Consider the following 24404-nt stretch of genomic DNA (forward strand, 5'->3'; position numbering starts at 1 on the left):
AGCAATCTATAGAACACCTGAGCACCAGTCTAGGCAGGGAGCCGAACAGCAGATGATGGCTGTTCTCTCACAGCGAACACGGACGGTGAAAAAACTCCCACTAAAATGCGGGAAATCCACCCCCAAAGTGTGGCGAGCACTGCATTCCTCTTCTGGACACTCTCCAACCCCAGGATAGCGGAACCTCTGGTTTCCTGGTGAACCAAAATCTCACTCAAACTATTGTGGAGTTAGTTAAGGCTGCAAATTTTAACATGCTCAGCTTCTAACATTTGTACCATTTAGTGGTTTTCAAAGGAATACTCATTTCGGGTCAAGTGACTGACTCTAGTCCAATTTTAATTCCAACTATTTAAAGTCACATCAGTCAACTTTAGCACACTTTCAATCGAGTGCCCAGATGTCTTGCTATTTTTACGATTGAGTCTAAAGCCCCAATTCTCTGAAGAAGAAAACAACAACAACAACAACAAAAATCAGTTCAAAATGATGAGCTTTACTCTCCAACCTTGAATTGCTTGGGCTATGGAAATATTGCCACACATAACCTACAGAAAGAATTGTCTCTGACTCCATTTCTGCCCTGTAAGTAGTGAAAAAGACGGTTCAACTTCCTCCACAGCCTCCTGTCCAGAAGGCACTGTTCGCTGTGACGGAGGGAAATGCATCGCAGCATCTCGGATGTGTGATGGGGAAGCTGACTGCACAGATGGTTCTGATGAACTCAGTACGTGTGGTAAGAAACCGCTTCCTCAGCTCAAGACGGGAGGTGGGGAGCCGGGAGGAGGCAGCTTACTGTCTTCCTTACTGTATTAATTACGACTCGCCTGGCTGTGCCAAAATCCCTGACAGAAGCCATCAAGGGAGGAAGGATTGGGGCTGGCAGTCAGAGGCGGGGTGAGGCGGGTCGTCCCAGGGCATCATGGGTGTGTGGTTGCTGCTTTTCTCATCTCCGAAGAAGGGGATGCAGAGAAATGGGGATGGAGCTGTAACCGTAAAAGACCTGCCCCCACTGGCCCACTTCTGCTAGCTAGTTCCCATGTCCCAAAGGTCCCACGCTTCCTAAAATAGCACCATTATCTAGGGAGCACACGTTCAAACACGGGAGCCTGTAGGTGACATTTCAGATGCCAACCCTAGCAGTTATGCTTAAAGTGAAAGTCATACACAGGCAATTACCTTTGTCCCTTACATTTCACTACATTGCATTTCACTTATTACATTAGAGGTCCTAGCTTTGGTCTTGTGAATATAAGCAAAATCCCCTACCTTGCAAAATTTCAAGAGCTATTTTCACGTTGTAGCTCTAAGGAGATGGGTTAGCAAAAAAAAAAAAAAAAAAAAAAAAAATCTAAATACTATACTGCTTCTTAAGTCTGGGATAAAGCCAGGAGTGTACCCTCTAATGCTGGTATTATCCATGTCACAACAAGGGCCATACCCTCAGCTGAGGCTCAGCCATCCGTAGCAACATCCTCAGACTTCACCTGTCTAGAGATCCCTCTCTAGAGAACCTTCGCTGAGCCTGGTGCACATAACTGCTTGTGTTCGACTTTCAGCTTGGGGATTTTATATGACCCAACACAGCTCTGCAGCTCCAGTACAAGAAAACCCCCAAACCAGTGAAAACAATAGAAACCATTTAGCAAACGTCTGGGGGAGGAATGAATCAATTTGTTTAAGAAAAAGTAAAATAGAATTCTCCAAGGATTTAACTGAGGAAAAACCTCAGAAAGCATGTTTTCTGTGAGGAGAGAGGTTATTGAAAAGTAACTCTGATTTTTTTTTTCCTTTGAGACAGGGTTTCTCTGTGTAGCCCTGGCTGTCTTGAAACTTGATCTGTATACCAGGCTGGCCTTGAACTCAGGGATTTGCCTCCCAAGTGCTGGGATTAAAGGCATGTACCACCATCACCTGGCTGTAACTGACTTTTTAATCTTCTGATTTTCACTAGAAGAATCCCTGCTGGCTCTGCTAGAAAAGTGTCTCCTTAGGGTTTCTATCTCTGTGATGAAACACCATGATCAAAGAGCAAGTTGAGGAGGAAAGGGTTTAGTCAGCTTATATTTCCACATCGTTGTTCATCACCAAAGGAAGTCGGGACAGGAACCTGGAGACAGGAGCTGATGCAGAGGCCATGGAGGGGTGCTTCTTACATGCTTACTTCCTCTGGTTTGCTCAGTCTGTTTTTTTTTTTTTAATAGAACCCAGGACCAACAGCCCAGGGATGGCACTACTCACAGTGGGCCCTCCCCCACTGGTCACTAATTGAAAAAAAACACAAAAAACAAAAACAAACAAACGCCTTACAGCTTGATCTCATGGAAGCATTTTCTCAACTGAGGCTCCTTCTTGATGACTCTGACTTGTGTCAAGTTGACACACAGAACTAGCCAGTACAAGAAGGGAAAGTGGGCATCTCACCTTAAGTCATTTTTGTCATCTGACTCCCCTAAAGGCTTCTGAAGAAACTTGGTCCTATAGGAACACAACTAAGAGTAACTCAAAGCACTAATGACCAAACCAAGTATAGGTTTGGAGTCTGACATAGATAACTCATTGTATTCATAAATATAATATATGGGGCCAAATGTCCTCATTACCCATGGACCCCACAGGAAACACATAATAAGGTCCTGGATTTTCTATAGAAGGACAATAAATACACCAGCACTTGAAACTGTCTACCTGGCAGTTTGGAAAGAAACGCTGCTGCCCTACTCCTGGGTTTCTTATCTTTCTCAGCCCCATACTCCCAGGTGAGAGGACAGGGTCAAAGGTTGTCTCAAGTGGTCATCTGTTCCTCACCCAGCACAGAAGGTCTATGATACAACATGGTTTATAAAGCGTTAATCTCCACTGAGCTCAGTTGTTTTGACTGCTGCCTTGTCCCTACAGGTAAAAACTGTTCCTTGCTGAATGGTGGCTGTGAGGGGCTATGCAGTGATACCCACTGGGGTGTCCAGTGTTCCTGCACATCAGGGTGGCAGTTACAGCCTGATGGATGGAGCTGTGGAGGTCAGAGCTCACCTGGGCTCATTCTTTAGAAACATTCTTATCGTGGCGACATGTAGACATGAATTTTAGCATTTTAGCTGTTTTAATTGTCCTGTTGTTGATGTTTACATTTATAATGTACACCTGTCACCACCATGCATTTCTCAATCTTTTCATCATTCCAAACAGAAATTCTCTGTCTATGTAACAATAACTCCCTATGCCCCATACGTCTTAGCTTCTGGTAACCTCTCCTGACTTTCTGTTTCTGTGAATTTGTGTATTCTGCGAACTGCCATAGAAGTGGGGTCACACAGTGTTTGTCCTTTTGTGTGTCACATATCTTTGGGGTTCATCTATGTGTCAGTGTTCCCTTCCTTTTAAAAGCTGAATGTCATTCTATCTTATGCTTGTACCGAATTTTACCTATTTAGCTATTAATGGTGCATTTGGGTTGTTTCTGCTTGTGTGTGTGTGTGTGTGTGTGTGTGTGTGTGTGTGTGTGTGTGTGATCACGAACAACACTATCATGGCTATTGCTGTAGGAATATAAATTTGAATCCCTGTGGAATGGTTGGAGCACACGTATTTCCACCAGGAACAAAATTCTAATTTCCTTGTCAATTCTAATTATTATTCCAGTTTGTGGGAATTGCAAGCCAAATATTGACCAAAGACAAAGTACTAAGTGTAGTGTCCTACCTTATGGAGTTCAAAGAGTTTCTGTCCTTGAACAAATATCCTTGTTACTTCATGGCCAATCCCCAGGTCTCTGCAACCAAGGCTGGACAGATTGTGGACTTAAAGTATGTTGTATTTTTTTTTTAATTCACTTGTCCCTTTTAGCTGACCTTCTCCAGGCCATTCAGCCCTCGGTTTTCATTTCTCTCTTTTGTAAAATGGGATTATGGAACAGGATGACTAAAATATAATTTACATGTCCTCATTATTCTTAATAATAAGAAAAACATATGACTGGTAACCTATAACACCTATCTATAAATACAGGATGATAATTTAGGTTGAAACGTAATGCAAGAATAGAGGATCTGCTGTGTTGAATGTGTTCACATGCAAGACAGGCTGAGCTCTGCTCTGAGCCCTATCTCTATACTGAGACTTTTCTTCATGATGGACCTGCAGGCCTACCCATCTGGGAAGGCTATATAGAAACTTTAAAATCATGTTCTACAATGGCTTTTATATTAAGATGTCATCAAGAGATGTTATGAACCTACTTTGAAGTTCATTACTTATAATTAAAATCAAATAGATTGTAGTAATTAAATTTAATTCATCTTATTGTTTAAATTAAACCAATACTTTAAATTATTAGATTTATTAATTCTTAATTAGAAGCTGGTCATGGCCCTCAGAAGCATCCAGGTAGAGTTGCAGCACACTTTTTGGGTTCTGATTCATGGCAAGGCTTGGCTGGTTACGAGCTTGACTGTAGCTATACATCAATTATACTCCTGGGACTGAAAAGTATTATGACTTAGGTTTATGTGGTTTAGGAGGAATAATGTTTTCCTAAAATATCCCCCAAGGAACCATTTTCCTTTCTATTACAAATACACAAATCTCTCACAGTTTTGTCGTTTAGCTGATGAAGAGTCCTATTTGTCTCGTGTAGTACGGGATAGAATTGAACTTACGATGTAGTTGAACATGAACTCGAACTCCTGATTTTCCTGTTTCTATCTCCCCAGTACTGGGCTAATGGGTGAGTGTCACCAAGCTTAGTTGGTGACCAGAGGCTCTGAAAACCAATTGTACCTTAGCTCAATTTGGTATCATGTCTGTGAACATGTCCTTTTCCATCCTCTTAGATGAAACACTCTGTGGCATGAATAGTGATCTCTAGGCCCTGACACGTGTCATTCTGAAACAGATTCTGGTGTGACTGGCAGATGAATGTTGCTAGATTCACACAGATTGTGTTTTATGCCAGCCAAACAGCAGGGTTCCCTGTCCTGTAGCTTCTGCTAATTTATATCCACACAAGTGGGAACTCTGTAGTGAGCCAGTAACTTCTGTACACTAAAATACTGAAGCTCTAATTCCCAAGTCATCTCTAACTTAGGACTCTCTGTCACCAGATATAGACGAGTGCTCTCTGGCATATGGTCCTTGTAGCCAACTATGTCAGAACACACCAGGCTCTTATTCTTGTGGCTGTATTCAAGGTCATCAGCTCTACAATGGCACAGACTGTCGAGTTACAGGTGAGTTCTATAGTCAAAGCAAGCCCAGTTTCTGCTCTGTTCTTAATAGTAATTATAGAGGGAAGTGAGCCTGATTATTTATTTTAAGGTTTAGTACTAGATGTGATGCTTTTCATTCCAAAGAAGCTGCTACTATGATTGACATTGCCTAACCAGAATGTCAGTTGCATTGAGTGTCTTTAAGATGACATAGTTACTCTGTAGGCAATAGAATTAGGTGCTCCAGATAATCAACCAGTTGAGTTTTAATGTGGCCCATGCTCCTTTGCCTCGGGGTTGCCCACATGTGACTACTATGTGACAAGCATGTATTAGAGTTCTGCCTAGGTGAGCAACTTAATCTGAAATCAAGTAAGGCAAGAATGTTCCAACAATTAGCTTTAAAGTTCTGGGATTGGGGAAAGGAGGCACCAAGACAGCTCACAAATCTCCTCGGAGTGTGCTCAGCCTATGCTTTAGGAATAAGCAGACTTAGGTATAGAAGAAGGACTAACAACTGTAGTTAGGGGGAAAGATGTAAAAGAAAGCTCCAGAATAATTTGTTACTATCTCCTTCTACTACAGATGATGATGTTAAAATTCTCATAGCAGCAGATAAAGAACTTGGTATCCTGCACCGAAGAACGGGTGTCTATGAGATGCTGATCCCTGTACAATCAAGGCCCAGTTCTGTTGCTTATGACCTGAATAGAAACATGTACTTCTGGGTAGATAAAGTCTTGAATGTGTTCACCTTTGGGAAGCCAAACTCTGTTCCCCTCTACCCAGGTATGTTCTTTGGCATTAAAATTTAACTTCTTATAGCTTCTTATGTTACTGATACAAAATCCCTGGGATCGCCAACCTTAAACAAGAGAAAAGGTTTTTTTGAGTTTAAATTTTGGGGGTGGTCAATTAGGCGCATATCATGGTGGAAGTGTAGGGGAGAAAGCTGCTCACTCCATGACAGCTGGGAAGCAAAGGGAGAGAGGACAAGAACATCATCCTATATTTACCTTCAAGTGGACCCTCCCAATGAACTAAAACATCATATTAGACCCCTCATTGAAAGGTTTCTACTACCTGCAAACAATAATGCCCACAAGGTATTAGGGGACCAAAGGGAACCAAGCCTTTAACCTATTGGCTCTTTGTGATACATCCCATGTTCAACTCACAACTTTACTTAAGCATACTGTAAGAAGTATCTATATCTATATCTGATCTATATCCATAGATGGGCAAGCTTTTATGACTTACCTGTTATGAAGCATAAGAATATATAAAATCCCAATGTGAGACACAAATGTGGTGGGCTGACTCAATAAGAGCATCACAGAACATTGCTTGTTATGTGCATGAGAGTGCTTTTTTTATTTAATTTTTTTTTACATACCAACCCCTGTTCCCCCTCCTTCGCTTTCTTCCACTCCCACCCCCCTCATCCCACCCCCATCCGCTCCTCATGAGGGTAAGGCCTCCTTTGGGTAGTCAACACAGGCTGGCATACCAAGTTGGGGCAGGACCAAGCTCCCCTACCCCGCCCCCTACCATCATGGTAAGGCATTGCACCATAGGAAATGGGCTCTAAAAAGCCAGTTCGTGTACCTGGGATAATCCTGGTCTCATTGTCAGAGGACCCACAAACACATCAAGACACACAACTGTCATCCACATTCAGAGGGCCTAGTTCAGTCCCATGCAGGCACCCCAGCTGTCAGTCCAGAGTCCATGAGCTCCCAATAGCTTGGATCAGCTGTCTCTGTGGTTTCCCCATCATGATCCTGACCCCTCCTCCATCTCTTGCTCTTGTAATCCCTCCTCCATCTCTTCAACTGAACTCCAGGAGCTCAGCCCAGTGCTTGGCTGTGGGTCCCTGCATCTGCTTCCATCAGTCACTGGGTGCAGGTTCTCTGATGACAATTAGAGTGGGCACCAATCTGAGTGAAGGGGAAAGCTAGTTCAAGCACCCTGTCCACCATTGCTATGACTCTTAGCTGGGGATATCCTTTTGAATTCCTGGTCATTTCCCTAGTTCCAGATTTCTCCCTAACGCCTTAATGGTTCACTCTGTCAAGATATCTCTTTCATTGCACTCTTTCTCCATCCCTCCCCCAACTTGGCCATCTCAAACCCTCATGTTCCCAGCTCCCATCCCCTCCCTCTACTTGTCCCTCCGAGTTTACCCAGAAGATCTTAATCCTTTCTCCTTCCTTGGTCAATCCATGCATGTCCCTCTTAGGGTCCTCTCATGAGAGCGCTTTTAAGAAGTATATAAATCTTGGGATGTACCCTTAAGCCAGAGCCTTCCCATCACTAGGTATTTGAACCCGGGTCTTAACTCCTTTGGCCTGCCTCTCTAAGATAAGGGCACTAGCCAGAATTTGTCTCACTAGGTAAGGGTGGGGATTAACTAGGTGGCACAATGAAGAAGGGCATGGCGCAGCAAGCATGGTGACAGACAGAGTGATTCCCAGAGACCTCTGGGGTGACCAGTGTCTGAGCTGAGGCCACACACTCTCATTCTTTGGTTGTGCTTCTCCTTGGGTCCTCCATGCATGTTAGAGACTCCATGGAATACCTCTGGCCATTATTCCCTGCGTCCTCTCTGCCCCATCATATAGAGCCAAATCGGTTGTTGAAGAGTCGTGTCAAAGACTGTTTTCAAGGTAAGCACAGGCATGGAAAACTGCAGGCGTAACTCTGTCTCCTGTCAGCAGAACTTCCACCCGTGAGCAGTATTTCTCTGGACTGGTTCACGGGACAGTTGTACTGGGCTAGTAGCTCTGCGAGGGTCATCTGTGCTGGCTTAAGTGATGGCAGAGGCTATGTCAAAATCTTGGAAAAGGATCTCGTGCCAGAGGAGCTAGTGGTGTTTCCTGCAAAGAAGTAAGTAGAGTGTTTCTCTTGGCATGTACCCCGAAATCTCTTGGCACTTTACATACTTAAGAAGAATGCACGCCAGCCTTAAGATTTCATTTGTGCCACAACATTCTGATTTGTGCATCTTAGACTGAATTTCATGTAGCCAAACTTTCCATGCCTGATGAATACGGGAGCTGAGCTCTGCAGCTTTGGGTAGCAGGACAGAGACAAAGCTCACAGGAGAGAGCTAAGGGAATTGTTGAGAAGAGTATGTGTATGCACATGAGGGCATTTTTGAAAACTGTGTATTCCTGCTGCTTGCAGGTATTTGTATTGGGTAAATCGAGGCAAGAATGGGGTAAAGACCATTGAGACCGCAGGAATGGATGGCTCTGACAGAAAGGTACTAACAGTGGTGACCACAGAGGAGCCTTTAGGACTGACACTGGACCACGTGACTGGCAGACTCTACTGGATCCATGGCTATAGAGAGGTACTATAGATAGGCCCGGAAGAAATGGGGACTCTCTTTTGCTAGGAGCCGGGAATGGGTCTACAGATATGCACACTCTTCTCTGATGTCTAGCATTAACTCCACGAAGTAATTTGTGTTGCAAAAACAAGAAAAGCAAGGTTTAATTGCAGAGTGTCTTTGAGTAGAGCAGACTGTCCCAACAGCTTGGGAGACTGGGTGTGCTTTTTTTCTTTTTTACATACTCTATAGCCCAACAGTGCTAAATTTCTGCAGTTATAAAGGTTATGATTTATGTTGTACCCATGATACAAGATGTTTTTTAAGATTTCTGGGAACTTCCATAGAAGCGTATGGTTACTTAGGCACTTTCGAGCCCTGTACTCATGTTTCCAAGGCCTAATGTTGCAGTTTATAACATCCCAATTTGGGAAGTGACAAACGAAAAGGTCATTATGACATAGTGACTAAAAGCAGAGGCTCCCAGCCTGGTGAGTCACATTTTCAAGTCTCATTTCCTCGTTGTGATTTTAGGCTGATTAGGATGCTTCTGTAAGCATTCCTCGCTCTCTCTGAGAGTACATAAAACACCCACCTTTTACGGCAATCACAGGACAGAGTGAACAGCATTGGTACCATGTCTGGAGGTAGAGCACATGGGATAGTAACTAAAGTCTGAACGAGAACCACTCAATTGTGCTGACTTCGACAGTAGACTCCACAATCTTAGATGAATTCCTCCCTATCGGTTTGATGTCACGGGGATGTTTAATCAGTGTTCAGAAATCCCTGGTGACAGTCACATCAGCAGTGCCTGCAGATGCTATCTCTAACTCACAGGACTCTAATCCTTCAGTCCATAGAGACAATGAAAGTGGACGGCAGTAGGAGGTACGCCTTTCCTGGGATATTTGTGGAAGATGAAGACCCCGTTGGCTTGGCTGTGTTTGAGAACGCTTTCTTCTGGGCAAACCAAACTCAACTGATTCGTACCTCACTCAGCAGTCCAAAGGAAAGAGAGGTGTTGCTCCAGGCCTCCGTGTCTGCTCTCTCAGTCCTCCACAAGTCCCAGCAACCCAAGAGTAAGTGAACCACTTGCTTCTGAATTGCTGAGATGGGAACTGCCCAAGATGAGACCTCAGCCTGGGGTTGAAACTTGCTGTTTTGAGGCAGGGATGTGTTCAAATCTCTTCTCCTTCCAGTTGTACATAGGACTTCTAAGTATGGGGAGCAGATCAGAATCACCATGGGGAAGCTCATTCCAAGTCCAGTGCCCTGTGCCTGGCTAGAGCATCCTCTGGACTTTTAGGGTCTGGAGCATTGAAAATATAAGCTCTGGGCTGGAGAGTTGGCTCAGCAATTAAGAGCACCAGCTGCTCTTCCAGAGGGCCCAGGTTCAACCCTCATCACCTGATTTGTGGCTCACAACTGTCTGTAACTCCAATCCCAGGGGATCCAATGCCCTCTTCTGACCTCCTCAGACACCAGGCACATGTGTGGTGCACATGCATGCATGTGGGCAAAACACTTATACACAAAAAAGTAATAAAATAAGTGAATCTTAAAAAATAATTAAGAAAAAGAACACATAAGCTGTCCACAGAGGGTGGGGATTATAATCAATGACGTCTGGACTAATAAGGGGAAATGGAACAAAGCCTGGTATCTGGCTTCTAGATGGAAATAAAAAGTTCACCAGGGAGGAATTAAAAGCCTTTGTTAACATGAATTGTACATCATAGTCAGCTCAGATGCTGCTGTGTAATGCGTCATTTTATTTACTTTTATTTTTTGTTTTTTTTTATGAGACAAGATCTCTTTATGTAGTTCCGGCTGTCCTGGAACTCAGTGTGTAGACCAGGCTGGTCTTGTACTCACGCCTCTGCCTCCTGAGTGCTGGGATCAAAGGCATGCATCACCACACCAGGCTAAGTGTGTCTTAGAAACTAACCATGGTGGAGAATAATGATCCCTTTAAGGGAGTCTCCCAGTAAACCAATGGGATACTCATTCTGTCTAAACTCCAAGGGAGCAGGTACAGTTGGTTAAAGTTTGTTGGCCCTATAGTAAGACTCGTAGATACTTGTCTGACAGCCAGTCAGGAGACCAGCATAGTTCAAAGGTCAGCACTCCCATGGAAAGTGACAAGTGTATTTGGACTCCTCTTAAGGTAGACCATCTTACTTCTTCGAGACTGAGTTTTGAATGGTTTGGACAGAGAATCTGAAACGATGTCTCCTGGTTCTGTTTAAACAGGCAGACACTCTGCGTGTGTTCCAGGTTCTTGCAGTCACCTATGCCTCCTGTCCCCCATCCATCGCAAGGGCTACAAGTGTGTCTGTCCAGAGGGACTGTTTCTTTTACCTTCTGGTACATGCAGTGGTAAGTTCCCTGGTGAAATGGGTACAGTTCAAGAAGACTTGCTCCAGGTTAGCCTGGACATAAGGCAGATTCCGTTTCTGAATCAACCACTCTGTTCCGACACGCTCCGTTGATGACCAGTTTGTTGTCAAAAACAACTTGATTCCATTTCTTTTTGATTGTTTTGAGATCTGGTCTCACTGTGCATCCCTGAATGGCAAAGAACTCACTAAATAGACTAGACAGGTCTTAAAAATCACGGAGTTCTTCTTGCCCCTGCCTCCCAAGTGCTGGGATTAAAGGTGTGCACCTCCATTCCTGGTACCCTAGATTTAGTTTTGTGATAGTGATAAACTACCTAACAAAAACCTAACATTTAACCATTTTTAATTGTATGGTGACATGAGATGCATTCATGTTTCTGTGCAACCTTCACCAAGATCCATTTCTAGAACTTCATCTTCCTAAATGATACTCTTTGAACCTTAGATATTAATTCTACTCACTTTCCCCTGCCAATCACCATTTTTATTTTCTGTCTGTGTGGACTTGCCTATTCTAGGTACCATATTTGGTGAATTGTGGGATATTTGACCCTGGTGTAGTTCCCTTAGAATAGCATCTTTGATGTTTGTCTTAGGGTTTCTATTGCTGTGATAAAACACCACGACCAAAACGCAAGTTGGGGAGGAAAGTGTTTATTTGGCTTATACTTCCGTTTTGCTGTTCATCATCAAAGGAAGTCAGGATAGGAACTCAAACAGGGCAGGAACCTAGAGGCAGGAGCTGATGCAGAGGCCATGGAGGGGTGCTGCTTACTGGATTGCTTCCCATGGCTTACTCAGCCTGCTTTCTTATAGAACCCAGGACCAGCAGCCCAGGGATGGCACCACCCACCATGGGTTAAGCCCTCCCCCATTGCTCACTGTCTTATGGAGGCATTTCCTCAACTGAGGCTCCTTCCTCTCTGATGACTCCGGCTTGTGTCAAGTTGACACAGAACGAGCCAGTACAATGTTATAACTCTATGTTCTAGCGTGTGATCCGAATCTCATACACACACCCTTTCGACTTTTGAAACGGGTCTGGACATACAATCTGGGGTGGCTTTGCATTTACTCTGTGGCTTGTGCTGGCCCCAAATTCACAGTCTTTGTGCCTCGGCTTCCTGAGTGTTGTGATCACCAGTGTGCACCACAGCTCCTGACTTCATCCTATTTATTTTTCAGTTTTGTTTGTTATATTGTGAGAAGGAGTGCATATGCGCTGCCATGTGCATGTGCCCATCAGAGGACAGGTTGGTGAGCTGGTTCTGTCCCTCCACCTTTTTGTGGGCCACAGGGATGGAACTCAGACTCTCAGGCTTGCATGCCAGGCACTTGTACCTGCCAAGTCATTTCATTCCTTCTGAAGGCTAAGTGATATTCTACTTTATGAATCTAGTTCATCTATTACTGGACAGTTGGATTGGATTTTTAAGGCATAAAATAGCAAGCATAATTCAGGTTTACATGAAAATTTTATAAGTTAATTAATAGAAGTGTCTTCTATGATCCCTATTACATATCCTGACTTTGTTTTTAAGCAGAGTCTCTGCTTGGACATTGTTTTAGTCTGGTATTGTTAACACAAATTCTCCATGTTTCTGTTTTATCACTAAGATATTAAAGTCTATACAATCTTTTGACTCTTTCTACCCAACCAATTGGCTTTTAAAACTAGGACATGAAAGTTTTTTTCATTTTTATTTAAAAGTTTTTTTTTTCATTTTAAATACCAACCACAGTTCCTTCTCCCTCTCCTCCTCCCTCTCCCCCACACCCCACCTCACCCCCCTCATCCACTTCTCAGAGAGGATAAGGCCAGCTGTCTCTGTGGGTTTCCCCATCATGACTGGATAAAAGTTTTAAGAAGAATAAATCATGTAAATATGTTTGTGCTCCAACTTATTTTTAAAAACACAGTTCACAGGGCCAGCTTTAAATGAAACCATGGTGGAATAAGCTGTAGTTGCTAAGTAATCAGCTCAGATTCAATTTTTAGCATTATATATTGTGTGCTGTTAAACCCACATACTCAACTTTTTTTTTTGAATAAGAGAAAGCATTAAAAAATTCTTTAGTAACTGGGCAGCGATGATGCACACCTTTAAGCCCAACACTCTGGAAGCAGAGACAGTCAGGTGTCTGAGCTCGAGGCCAGCCTGGTCTACAGAGTGAGTTCCAGGACAGTCAGGATTGCACAGAGAAACCCTGTCTCTGGGAAGAAAGAAAGAAAAAACAAACAAATAACAAATCTCTAGTATCAAGACATTATTAAGTCAAGGAGTGCAGCATCCCAGTGATTCAGCCTTACCCTTCCATGGACAAACAGAAATATCCAGTGCCTCAGGACAGCTAAGTAACACTGGCATTTGCCCAAACAACCCATGTCTTCAGAGGCTATGGTAGTCACGTGGTCACGTGGTCATGTACTGCAGAGGCAGGGATATAAGACACTGGATGTAAGACATTCGTATGGGTGCCTGAGCTTGAGATGAGGCTACTCTCAGAAGGGAACCCAGGATTCATCTGATAACTGGTCAAATAGCAAATCTCTTCCTTCCCTTCGTAGAATTAAAAGTTGTGTTTTCTTCTGGCAAACGTCTATACTTGTTGAAAGTCAGCTCTATGGGAACCGCTGTAGAGAGAACTCTAGTTGAGGAGCATGCTGGGAACCTCTACTTACTGGATATTGATTGGAAAAGGAACTTCATCTATTGGTCAAATGCCCAGGGACATCTCGTTTATTCAGCTGGATATTCGGGACAAAAGCAAGAGATTTGGACCCAGCATACAGGTGAGCCACGGTAGCCATCTTGTTTTCTTCCTTTATTTTCTGGTTCTAAATGTGTAGGGCCCAAAAAGTGTATCTATCCCTAATGTGAATGTATTTTCATGCCAAAGACTAGGTGTGACTAGTTGAATGTGGTATCTGTTATTGACCCATTGTTCTTAGACATGACCACTGCCATCAGGCTAAATAGAGGTAGAAGGGTTTTGTTTTTTGTTCTTTGTTTTTTTTTTTTTTTTTTTTTTTAATTTGCTTTCCTGGCCTTAAGTCAGAGAAGAACAGAAAAAAAAAAAAAAGTCTTTCATTCTTCAGTTTTTGCATTGCAGATTTTTCATATTCTAATTTAAAAGTCATTTGCAATGCAGATTTCAGAGAGAAAAAGCAAGATATTTTCTTAATATGGCAATATATACTTTCCCTTCCCACACTCCTAAATGCTGCACCTCACCCTCAAGCTCCCCTTACTCTGCCTAAATACAGGCAACGTCTCCTTTGTAAAGAACTGAGACTCGAGCTCCAGGGTGAGTAAGTCGATTTCTGAACATCTGTCCCTGTGTGCTCTGCCAAGCGCTAAGGCTAATGTCTCACTATGAGACGTTCCTTTGACACTTTCCTTGGGGTTGTACAGGACACCCAGAGGACTGGGTAAGTACAATGGCTGGTGAATAGCAACTTCTCATGCCCCAGTCAGGAAACATTCAGGACAGCTAACTGTGACAGCACCTAATGCTATCTGGGAGATGCCTGATTGCAAATGTCTTCCCATTTATTGGAAATGCTACCTTCTCCCCGCCGGCTGGTCATCCTAATTGGCTTCTGTGTTGCAGTTTTATCAAGGACTGCAGGTGTAATCTGAACTGGCTCTATTGCGGAGCAGTGATAGCGTTCCATAACTATAATAAATGCCCAAGGTGATCAATTTGTAAAGAGAAAATCCGAACTGAACAAATAATGCATGAATAAGTCAGAAAACAAGTTTGTTTTAGCCCTTAGTCCGTTCAACTTTATGCACTGTTTTTAGACCTCTGGTGGTGGTACTGGATGCCAAGGGTGGGAAGTGAGTTGTGGACTTCAAATTCTCACTTCCAGGTCAAAGAGAAAAAGAAAGGAAAAGGAAGAGACTGGATACTCACAGACACTTTGAGGGCACATATTCCCAGTTACCTGATTACCTCCCGTTGGCCCTCATCCATTAAAAGTCCCACAGCATCCCAGTAGCTCCACAGGCTGGGCATCAAGGCACTAGCATATGAACCACAGTGGGGTATTCAAGATCCAACCAAACTGGTGCAGTTGTTAAAAACATAGCAAAGACAACAGTATCATTCCTGCTAGCCAGATGTGTTCATGAATTATGTGGCCTCCTTAAAACCCATCAGTACAGTTAAGTGTCCTGATATCAGTGTTTTCTGTTGGGCTCATTACTCTTATGCTAAAGTGGAAAACTGAGGCAAAGAAAAAAGTCCAGTTAAAAATTCTCAGTGAAAAATGAGAGGACTTCATAGTCTATCTCTTTAAGTACCGATGTGACGTTGTTCAAAGGAGTCCTGTGAACCTGGCAAGTAGGTTTTCAACCTCAAGTCTGCAAAGGGCAAAGATGAAATCCATCATTCAGTAGAAGAATGAGCGTTTCCTGTCAATTGCAGCATCTGACAGAGGAGAGAGAGCATTGAGCTTGGGCAAGAATGACTTCACAGATATGGAGGGAATTTTGACCTAACCTTACAGAAGTTCCTCCTGTGAGAGGTTATGATGCAGTAAAGGAATGACCCCACCCTAAAGGAAGAACAAGTGGCACATTAAGCCCTGTGTGGTGTGTACTGCTTTCCCCATGACACCCCACCCCAAAGCACCCCTCCCCCATGACACCCCACCCCCATGACACCCCACCCCCATGACACCCCACCCCCTCACTCAGAGTCACCATTCATGTGTTTATCTACTCTCTTGGCAGTTAACTTTGTGTTCTTCCTATCATGCCCAGTAGATGTGCGGCAAAGTCGATGTGTTAACATCTGGCTCTCTGTGTACTACAGTTTGGATAGGAAATGAGCCCCACCCTTGACCCAGTCATATGTTGCATGAAGTCTTGGCTTCCTGGTGGCATTGCTAAGATCTAATCATTAGGATGCTAACTTCAATAGATGAAACCAGGGAGGAGTTCAGAAATGAATGGACTGTGAGAAGTCGGAGCCTGGCTGAGGGAAGTAGGCTGCTGGGGATATGCCTTGGAAGGGACAACCTGTCTTCACCCTGCCAACTTCCTGGCCATGGTGGGGTAAACCACTTTGTTTCCACTACATGCACTCTGCCGCCTTGTCCTGCCTTACCACATAGAGGCCCAGAAGCATTGGAGACAAATGGCTGTAGACTAAGCCACGGGCCAGAATAAACTCTTCTTTCATTACTTTTTATCCCACCTCTGATACCTTGTTGCAATGACTAAAAAAACAAAAACAAAACAAAACAACAACAACAAAAAACAAGAACAAAAACATAATAGGAGAAAGAAATGTGTGTGCATATTCCCTGGCATATGCTTATAGTAAAGCTTACTGATGAATAATACACAATCTATAATTTTTTTAAACCTAAGATTGAACACTCTCTCTGGTAAAGCTGTGGAAGAGTAGTTTTGACTTGAGTACTATTTCACACTTTCGTTTCCATAAACAAGTGAAACAAAGGCGGACTGATGAAGACATAATGGAATTAGCTCATCAGTGCCCTAAAGGGTGGTTTGGATGACCTCAATAATTATTATAAGTACTTGAAAATGATTCTTGGATTATTGGATTTGTTGGATATTTAGGGTTTAATTAATTTCACATGTAAGTGGAATCAGTACTGGTAACATTTTTACTTCCTTTACATTTATTTTGTGGCGTGTGTGTGTGTGTGTGTGTGTGTGTGTGTGTGTGTGTGTGTGTGTGTGTGTACATGGGTGTTCATGCACATGGGCCATGTATGTGAGTAGCTCAGAGGAAAGCTTTCAGGAATCCGTTCTCTCCTTCGACCATGTGGGTTCCAGGGATCGAACTCGGGTCATCAGACTTGGTGGCAAGCCCCTCCACCCACCATGCTTTTCTTAAGACTAAGGTTCACAAACTTTGTATGAAGTGCCAAAGAGTAACCGCCATGTTTGGTGGATAGTTGTCATTGTATCATGAAAACAGCATTATACAATGTGTGAATTGCTAGCTATATTCCATGGAAAGTTACCTATATCAAAAGGCAGTGGACCAAATTTGGCCCAAGGTCAATTATTTATCCACCTCTAGTCTAGAGAACAAAACACAACCAACAAGGAATCCCAAAACATACACTCAGATGTGTTGTACAGACTGTTTTCATGGTGTAAATACTCCCACAATGCCAGCTTCCAAGCTACCATGTGACGTGGTTAAAATGGAATGAGAAGTATTCTTGGAAGCAAGCTTTACACAGTATGTTCGCCGTTCAGGAATGATGGACTATAAAAACAAAAGCAAGCTACAGTTTGCCACAAAATCTCGGTGTCCTTGAACATCTACATGATTCCATAGGTGGGAAATTCCACATCTGAACTCATTTAGTGATGTGCAGGAAGTGTTTTATAGAACTACTTTGGTGCTATATGTATAACGCATGCAGGAAATAAAAACAAATATCATATTTAGACTCATGTCCCATTCTCAAGCCAATCTGGAAAACCCCAGAAAGAGTTCCAAATCCAGAAACGTGTACAGTTCCTTGATAAGGAATTCCAAGGCAGTAATAGTAAATTCCAATAAAACAATTAAGAGTGTATTAGTTGAGTATTTATTACTTTTAGTAAATCAATAAGATTAATTTAATGACTTATATTGAACCACCATCTTGCAGACTTCCTGGCAGTTGGGTGTTGTAAGCTTGTGTGGTCACCTTTAGTAACTTACCATAAAATAGCAGACACTATTCTAAGATTGACTGTTTTAATTCTGCTTGTAACAACTCATGAGGAAAGCATCCTTATAATGGATTTGAGGAAACTGAGGCGTAGAAACAGGGAAGCATTCTGCCCTTCTAGCTTGATACTGCTCTTAATCTTAATGGTAGGCTGCATCCTACAGTAGACGAATCCTAGCTTAGCTCTGCCATTGGCTGGTTATCTTGGACATGAACAGGAAGGGAAGAGTGCTGGAAGTTAGTGCCTAACTCAATTATTCACATCTGAAAAATGGTGACTGTCTTAGTCAATGTTCTATTGCTGTGAAGAGACACCATGACCACAGCAACTCTTATAAAGGAAAATATTTAACTGGGGCTGACTTACAGTTCAAAGGTTTAGTGCATTATCATCATGGCAAGGAATATAGTGACATGCAGGCAGGCATGGTGCTGGAGATGTTGCTGAGAGTTCTTCATCCAGATCCATAGGCAGCAGGAAGAGAGAGTGACACTGGGCCTGGTCTGAGCACCTGAAATGTCAAAGCCTACCCTCAGTGACACACTTCCTCCAACAAGACCACACCTACCTCCAATAAGGCCACAACTCCTAATAGCACCACTCCCTATGAACATATTATGGGAGCCATTTTCATTCAAACCACCACAGTACCCATGATTTCTATGTACTTGGTCCTTATCATACCTGTACCTTCTCATTTTAGATTTTATTCACTGTTACTCTTGGTGACCTTGCATTCTATCTAAAGTGATGTCACTCTGTCCTAGTCTATTTTCTCAAAGCAATTTTGAGTTCTAGTCCCTTGATTATATAATTGACTGATTTGCATATTGACCTGTGAGAAGAAGGAATGCTACTCTGAAGTTACAGGCCTGTGTTCAAATGCAGGCCACTTAGACATCTCCTTCAAGATGTAGTGGATCTTGCCAGGTGGCTGTGAGGACCATTGGAACTCAAGTGACAAGCTGCTGGATCCAGAGCAGGCATTATGAGGGTCATGTTGCAAAGAAGTATCTGCTCGAGGGGCCTGCCCCCCTTTTCTCCCTGACCCATTTGAGACAGTGTGCAGATACACCTAGAAGCCTTTTCTAATGCAGCCTCTATTCCTCCTCCAGTCTGCTCAGCCAGTGTGGACATATCCACCGGGAACCTGTTCTGGCTACCCTGTGACCGAGGTATGATTCAGAAGACCAGAGTTCCTGGTGCTGACTCGTACACTCTCTACAGCACTCACAGCATTATACTCCAGCTGCTCCTTGACTGGCCCAGACGGGTGCTGTACTGGGTGGAGAATGGGAAGCCCCTGCAAAGCATGACCCTTGATGGCAAAACCAGACAGGAAGTTTGGAGAGGCACCTGGGCAGCAGACACTCGGATGGCCTTGGACCTTGGGTCTGCTAGTATCCTCTGGACCACCAAAGGGTTGGGTAAGTACTATACAACAGCTCAGTGGGTAGAGTCTGAGGCCAGATACCCAAGCTTCTTTTTAGTATAATGCTTCAAGTAATTTTTTTACACTTGAATTATTTTTTGTGTTTGGGCTATGGTGGAATTTTTTTGTTTTAAAATTTTAACTGACACATAATAGTTGTACATACATATGGGGTAAAGTATGATATTTTGACACCTGTATTAATACAATACATAATAATCAAATCATAGTACTTAATATATTCATCACCTCGAGCATATACTGTTACTTTGTATAGAGAATATTCAAAACCTTTCTTCTAGCTGTCCTACTTATTCTGAGCACTGCTTAGACAAAGACTTTAGTTCGAAATTTGACAGTTACTGCAAGGCACTGACTTCAAACCCATCTCTTGTCTAACAGTTTGGTTTAGGAATTTTTTTAAAAAAGAATACCAGAAATAATAGACTTAAGAGCGTCAAAAAATATACCTAGTTGTTTTTCCAAAATTTTGTTCCAAATTTGTTTTTTTCTTCCACAACTAGAAATAGCAGAAGCAAACATCCTCTGCGAAGGAGGTACCAGGTTGTGGTTAGACCTTGGAAAAAAGGTGTAAGCTGTAACTGTGCATTGATTGCTCATCTTCTTAACCAACAGCTACCTTGGGGCCTGGTGGCAACATGCTGATAGCCATGGATTTTAGCATATGCTGCTTTTCTATTGCTGTGATAAAACACCGTGACCAAAAGGTTTGCCCAACCCTCCAACTTATGGTCCATCACAAAGGAAGGGAAGTCAGAGCAGGAACTCAGGGCAGGAACCTGGAGGCAGGAACCGCATCAGAAGCCATGAAGGAGCTCTGCTTAGCTTAGCCGCTAGCTTGCTCCTCCTGGCTTTCTAAGTTCGTTTTCTGATATAACCCAGGGCCTCTTGCCCAGGGGTGGGGACCTCTTGCCCAGGGGTGGTACTGCCCACAGTAGGCTGAGACCTCCCACATCAGTCATTCATCAAGAAAATACCCCACAGGCTTGCCTCTGGGCCAGTCTAACAGTGGCATTTTTCAATTAAAGTTCCCTCTTCACAGATGACCCTGGCTTGTGTCAGGTTGGCATAAAACCTAATCAACACAACACACATTGAGATAGTGATGTCATAGCTGGAGTCTCTTCATGGCAGACCTACGATTCCCAGTTTCCTGGAACTTAAGATATCCATTAGTTGGCTGGACAGTGGTGGCACACGCCTTTAATCCCAGAACTCTGGAGGCAGAGGCAGGTGGGTTTCTATGAGTCCGAGGCCAGCCTGGGCTACAGAGTGAGTTCCAGGACAGGCACCAAAACTACATGGAGAAACCCTGTCTCAAAAAAACAAAAACAACAACAACAAAAAGATATTTATTAGTCAACTTTAACCTATAAAACTAAAACCTGTGAAACTTGGAAGGAGGGTAATCTGCTTCCTTGGAGTTTTGGGTCTTTGGACCTCCATCACATAGCACTATGCACCCCACCTTGCTCGGGGTCACAGGTCAATCTTGATTCTTATGCTTCCCTAGGGCTGCACAGTTTTAGTCTACTAAAAAACCGATCATGCTCCTTAAACACATCCTGGAGTGATGTGGTTATGGCGGCCCATGAGCCCTACCTGGTGACAGCAGACAAGGCAGCTCTTGTGCTGTGGAACAGGAAGACACTGGAGCCCTTCTCCACCCTGAAGGAGCCACACATAAAGAAAATGATCATCTTGGCAGAGAACCAGGAAGTGCCAGGCAAGTCTTTCTTTGTGGGGACGTCCCCCATGTTTTTTAGGGTAAATCCTGGGTAGGCTTTTGTTTATATTGACACTTGTCTCCTCTTCTTTCTGGCAGTCCCCCTCCTTAACTTGTTCATATTCTGGGAGTGTAAGAACTGAACACACTTTTTCAAAGTTGCTATGAGATTTAGCCAGTTAACAGTGACCATAAAAGTTGTAGCAGTTCTCAGTGAGATCTATCCGCTGTGGCCCTTGAGAGAAGGTCTTTCATGTTAGTATATTTAAGGCTCTTAGTCTGGGTATAAACATAGCTCTACACTATCCCCAAACTGATTTACTAAACAAGCCATTCTTTCATGAGACACGTAGCCGTGACATTGCACAGGTGGCCCTCTGTGATGCCCCTCCAAGGATGTAGATACATGTTGAATATCCTCTACCCAAAATATTTAGGACCTCGAGTATTTCAAGTTTTGGACCTTTGTTTTAGGCTTTGGAGTCTTTTTCAGATGCATAATGAACTATCTTATGAATGAAACCTAAGTGTTAAGTGTGAAATTCATTTATAACTCATGTACACTTTATACCCCCAAGCTGACGGTCATTCTCAACAACAGTCTTAGTGTGCCTGCCTTTTGAGTGTGACCTGCCACATGAAGTCAGGTATAGTTTTCTTTTTGTGACATCATGTTGGATTAAGAAAGTTTTAAGTCTTGGAGTCTTGGATTTCAAGTTTTGGGACTCAGCCTGTTCCAGGGACAGCATCATTCTTCGTTTTTCTGGAGTTGGGTCAAGGCGAAGCAGGCTTACATATTATTTTTTCAAACGATCCTTTGGCAGAGCAAAAAACATCCAGCCGTAGGTTATGAAGCAGAAAAAGAAGAATTCCCACCCCAGGCTTCAGAGGCTTCCTTCGTAGAAACAGCTGGGTACATGAAGAAGGAATAGAACTGAGAAGGGCAGAACCATTTCCTCTCTGTATCCAGTCCCACCATCTCCCATCTCCATCTTCTCTGTGACCCGTACAACTTTTTGACTCACTGGTTGCTTTATCCTGATCTTAGGAGTTACAAGCATCAGGTCGAAGGATATATTCCTGAGGTGGTCATGCACAAATATAGTTAATCTTCCTGCTGTAAATCCTATTCTGATCTCTAACACAGCTGTCTGCTGCTGCTATAGTTGCCAACAAATACTGATTAGTAATTTGTGGCAATTGCAACTTACGCATTTCAACAAATGAGTGCCTAGCTTGTGCTGTCTCTTATCCCATGCCAGGGAACCAGAAGGACTGTTGTGTATTACTTAAGGGCAGGGACACATTCTGAGAAAGGTGTTACTAGGTGGCATCATTGTGTCACCATTATAGAATGTACTTATACAAACCCAGATGTAGACTGACAGTACACCTATTCCAAATAAGAGCAGTGGGTTTGTTCACGCCAGTTGATTATAGTAACTCTGAGACAAGAAGTTTGGGGCTCTGTTATGCTCTTATGCACCACCCTGTGTGCAGTTTGTGATTGACAGAACATGATGTGATACACAGTGACACTCTGATTTTTATCCCTCGGATGCAAATAGAGCATGAGATAGCTCAGAGAAGAAATAAGAACTTGCCCAAATTCGAAGCCAGTAGACAAGGGGGTCTATGTAGCTCACTTCCCTAAGTGTGCTTACATCGGGTGCTTTCACTGGCTCTTGTAAGATAGAACCACATGGATATTCAGCCCTGGTATGGCTTTCCAAGGGAGGGGACAGTGGGAACACGCCCCACTGCTGGGCCCTCCTGGTCGGATTTGCTGAAGTGACATGGTTTGCTCTAGACCCTGGGCTTCTGGAGGCAGTGCCCACTGTCCCTTCTCCTCCTCCTGTTCTCTGCACCCGGTCCTCTGTCCCGTGCCAGGATGGGAAGGGATGCATTCCCAGGGAGTCCCTCTGCGATGGTGAGCGTGACTGTCAGGATGGCTCAGATGAAGAGAACTGCTCCCGCGTCTGCCATCAACCAGGTTGGTCACCCTGTCCTCGGCGCTTTGTGCCAGGGTCATCTTCGGGCACATGATAGGAATTGCCAGAGTATGTCCTTAGTTATGACATCCCAACTTCCCCTGGACCAGTTTGCATGCCATCACCTGTTGGAATGCTGATTCCATAAAGATACATTTCATCCATCTGTCTGTCTGTTGCCTGGTTGCTTCCTTAAATTTGGTAAGTGTTTCAACATTTGCCTTTTTAATAGGCTGGTCCACAGAATGACCTAAATGGCCCCCTTACAAGAGTTGGTAGTGATTTATCACGTTGTCAAAGCAACCAAACACATGATGTCTTATTTAAATGACTTAGTTCAGGTTGGTAACATCATTGACCTGAGCACATTATTAAGCTGGTGTCTGTATCCACTAGACATTAGAATGCAGAGCCAATGCCCTCTGTTGATCCCTCAGACACCGGAACAAAGTGAGGTCATCTCATTTTCAATCTTCCTTCTGACCAATGCGAGCCTTGGGACTTTTCCATGCTAGGGGTCTTCCAGTGTCTGGATGGAAGCAGGTGCATAGAGGAGAAGTACCACTGTGACGGGGCTCAGCAGTGCGCCGATGGGTCTGATGAGCTGGGCTGCTGGAGGCCCGCTGAGGACTGTTCACTGCGTTGTGACAACAAGACCCGGTGTATCCCTAAGAGTTGGCGATGTGACGGGAAGCTGGATTGTTTGGACAGAAGAGATGAGCAAGGGTGCAGTAAGTTCCATGAGCTTCCCAAGGTGTGTGTGTGTGTGTGTGTGTGTGTGTGTGTGTGTGTGTGTGTGTGTGTGTAAAGAGGGGTGCTGAGTCTCACCATGTAACCCTGGCTGACCTGGAATTCACAAAGGTCCACCTCCTTTTGCCTCCGGAGCTCTGGGACTAAAGGGATATGCCACCATCGCCTGCCCCCACCCAGGAGCACTTCCAACTGTCTTATAGTTGAATTATCTTGTTTTGGGAAATTGTGTTCTATAACGTTGTTCTGAATGATAACCTACACATTACCCATTGAGCCGGTATTGAACCATTGCTCCTGGAAATAAAAATCTAAGGCTGGATTGCGTCAAACCTCTGGTCACAGCATCTTTATCACCTATTGGTGAAGTTATTATTATTATTATTATTATTATTATTATTATTATTATTATTAGGGGTTGGAACTTCCAGATCAAAGCTGGAATGGCTACCCACTACAATCACCCAACCAGTAAATATATTACTACATTGTTTTTATAGCACTATTTAGAGATGCCTTTATAGTGTTGATTTATTAACAATCACATCTAATTTGCTTTATTAGACCCACCAGAGCCTTTTTCTTGGTATGTGTGTGGGGGGGGGCATGGTTTGTTTTTTTAGACAGATCCTCAATCTGTAGCCCTGGCTGGTCTGGAACTTGCTGCATAGACCAGGATGTCCTTGCACTCACATAGATCTTCATGCCTCTTCCTCCAAGCACCAGGATCAAAGGTGTGTGTCACCATGCCTACCACGGCATCTCCTTGTGCTCAGAACATATGACAGAACTTTCGTTGCTCTCGGGTTATTGGAATAGTAA

General features: G+C 43.5%; 1 protein-coding gene across 6 annotated transcripts in view; it reads left to right on the plus strand.

The window, feature by feature from the left end:
• LOC128119038 (prolow-density lipoprotein receptor-related protein 1-like) overlaps nt 1–24404 on the plus strand; it is a 54882-nt gene that overhangs the window by 7339 nt on the left and 23139 nt on the right. For 2 of the 6 annotated variants that reach the window (XM_052752027.1, XM_052752030.1), the window contains exons 5-17: nt 623–736; nt 2899–3018; nt 5100–5225; nt 5790–5993; nt 7922–8093; nt 8394–8562; nt 9398–9623; nt 10798–10923; nt 13516–13740; nt 18778–19089; nt 20629–20841; nt 22652–22834; nt 23348–23563. In XM_052752027.1, the coding sequence (XP_052607987.1) occupies nt 623–736; nt 2899–3018; nt 5100–5225; nt 5790–5993; nt 7922–8093; nt 8394–8562; nt 9398–9623; nt 10798–10923; nt 13516–13740; nt 18778–19089; nt 20629–20841; nt 22652–22834; nt 23348–23563 (2406 nt within the window). The remainder of the gene's footprint in view (nt 1–622; nt 737–2898; nt 3019–5099; nt 5226–5789; nt 5994–7921; nt 8094–8393; nt 8563–9397; nt 9624–10797; nt 10924–13515; nt 13741–18777; nt 19090–20628; nt 20842–22651; nt 22835–23347; nt 23564–24404) is intronic. The other 4 variants (XM_052752028.1, XM_052752031.1, XM_052752029.1 and 1 more) reach the window with 3 other exon arrangements.

This window comes from Peromyscus californicus, unplaced genomic scaffold, assembly GCF_007827085.1.
Source record: "Peromyscus californicus insignis strain IS unplaced genomic scaffold, ASM782708v3 Scaffold_23__1_contigs__length_62951481, whole genome shotgun sequence".
In the NCBI taxonomy this organism is placed as follows: domain Eukaryota; kingdom Metazoa; phylum Chordata; class Mammalia; order Rodentia; family Cricetidae; genus Peromyscus; species Peromyscus californicus.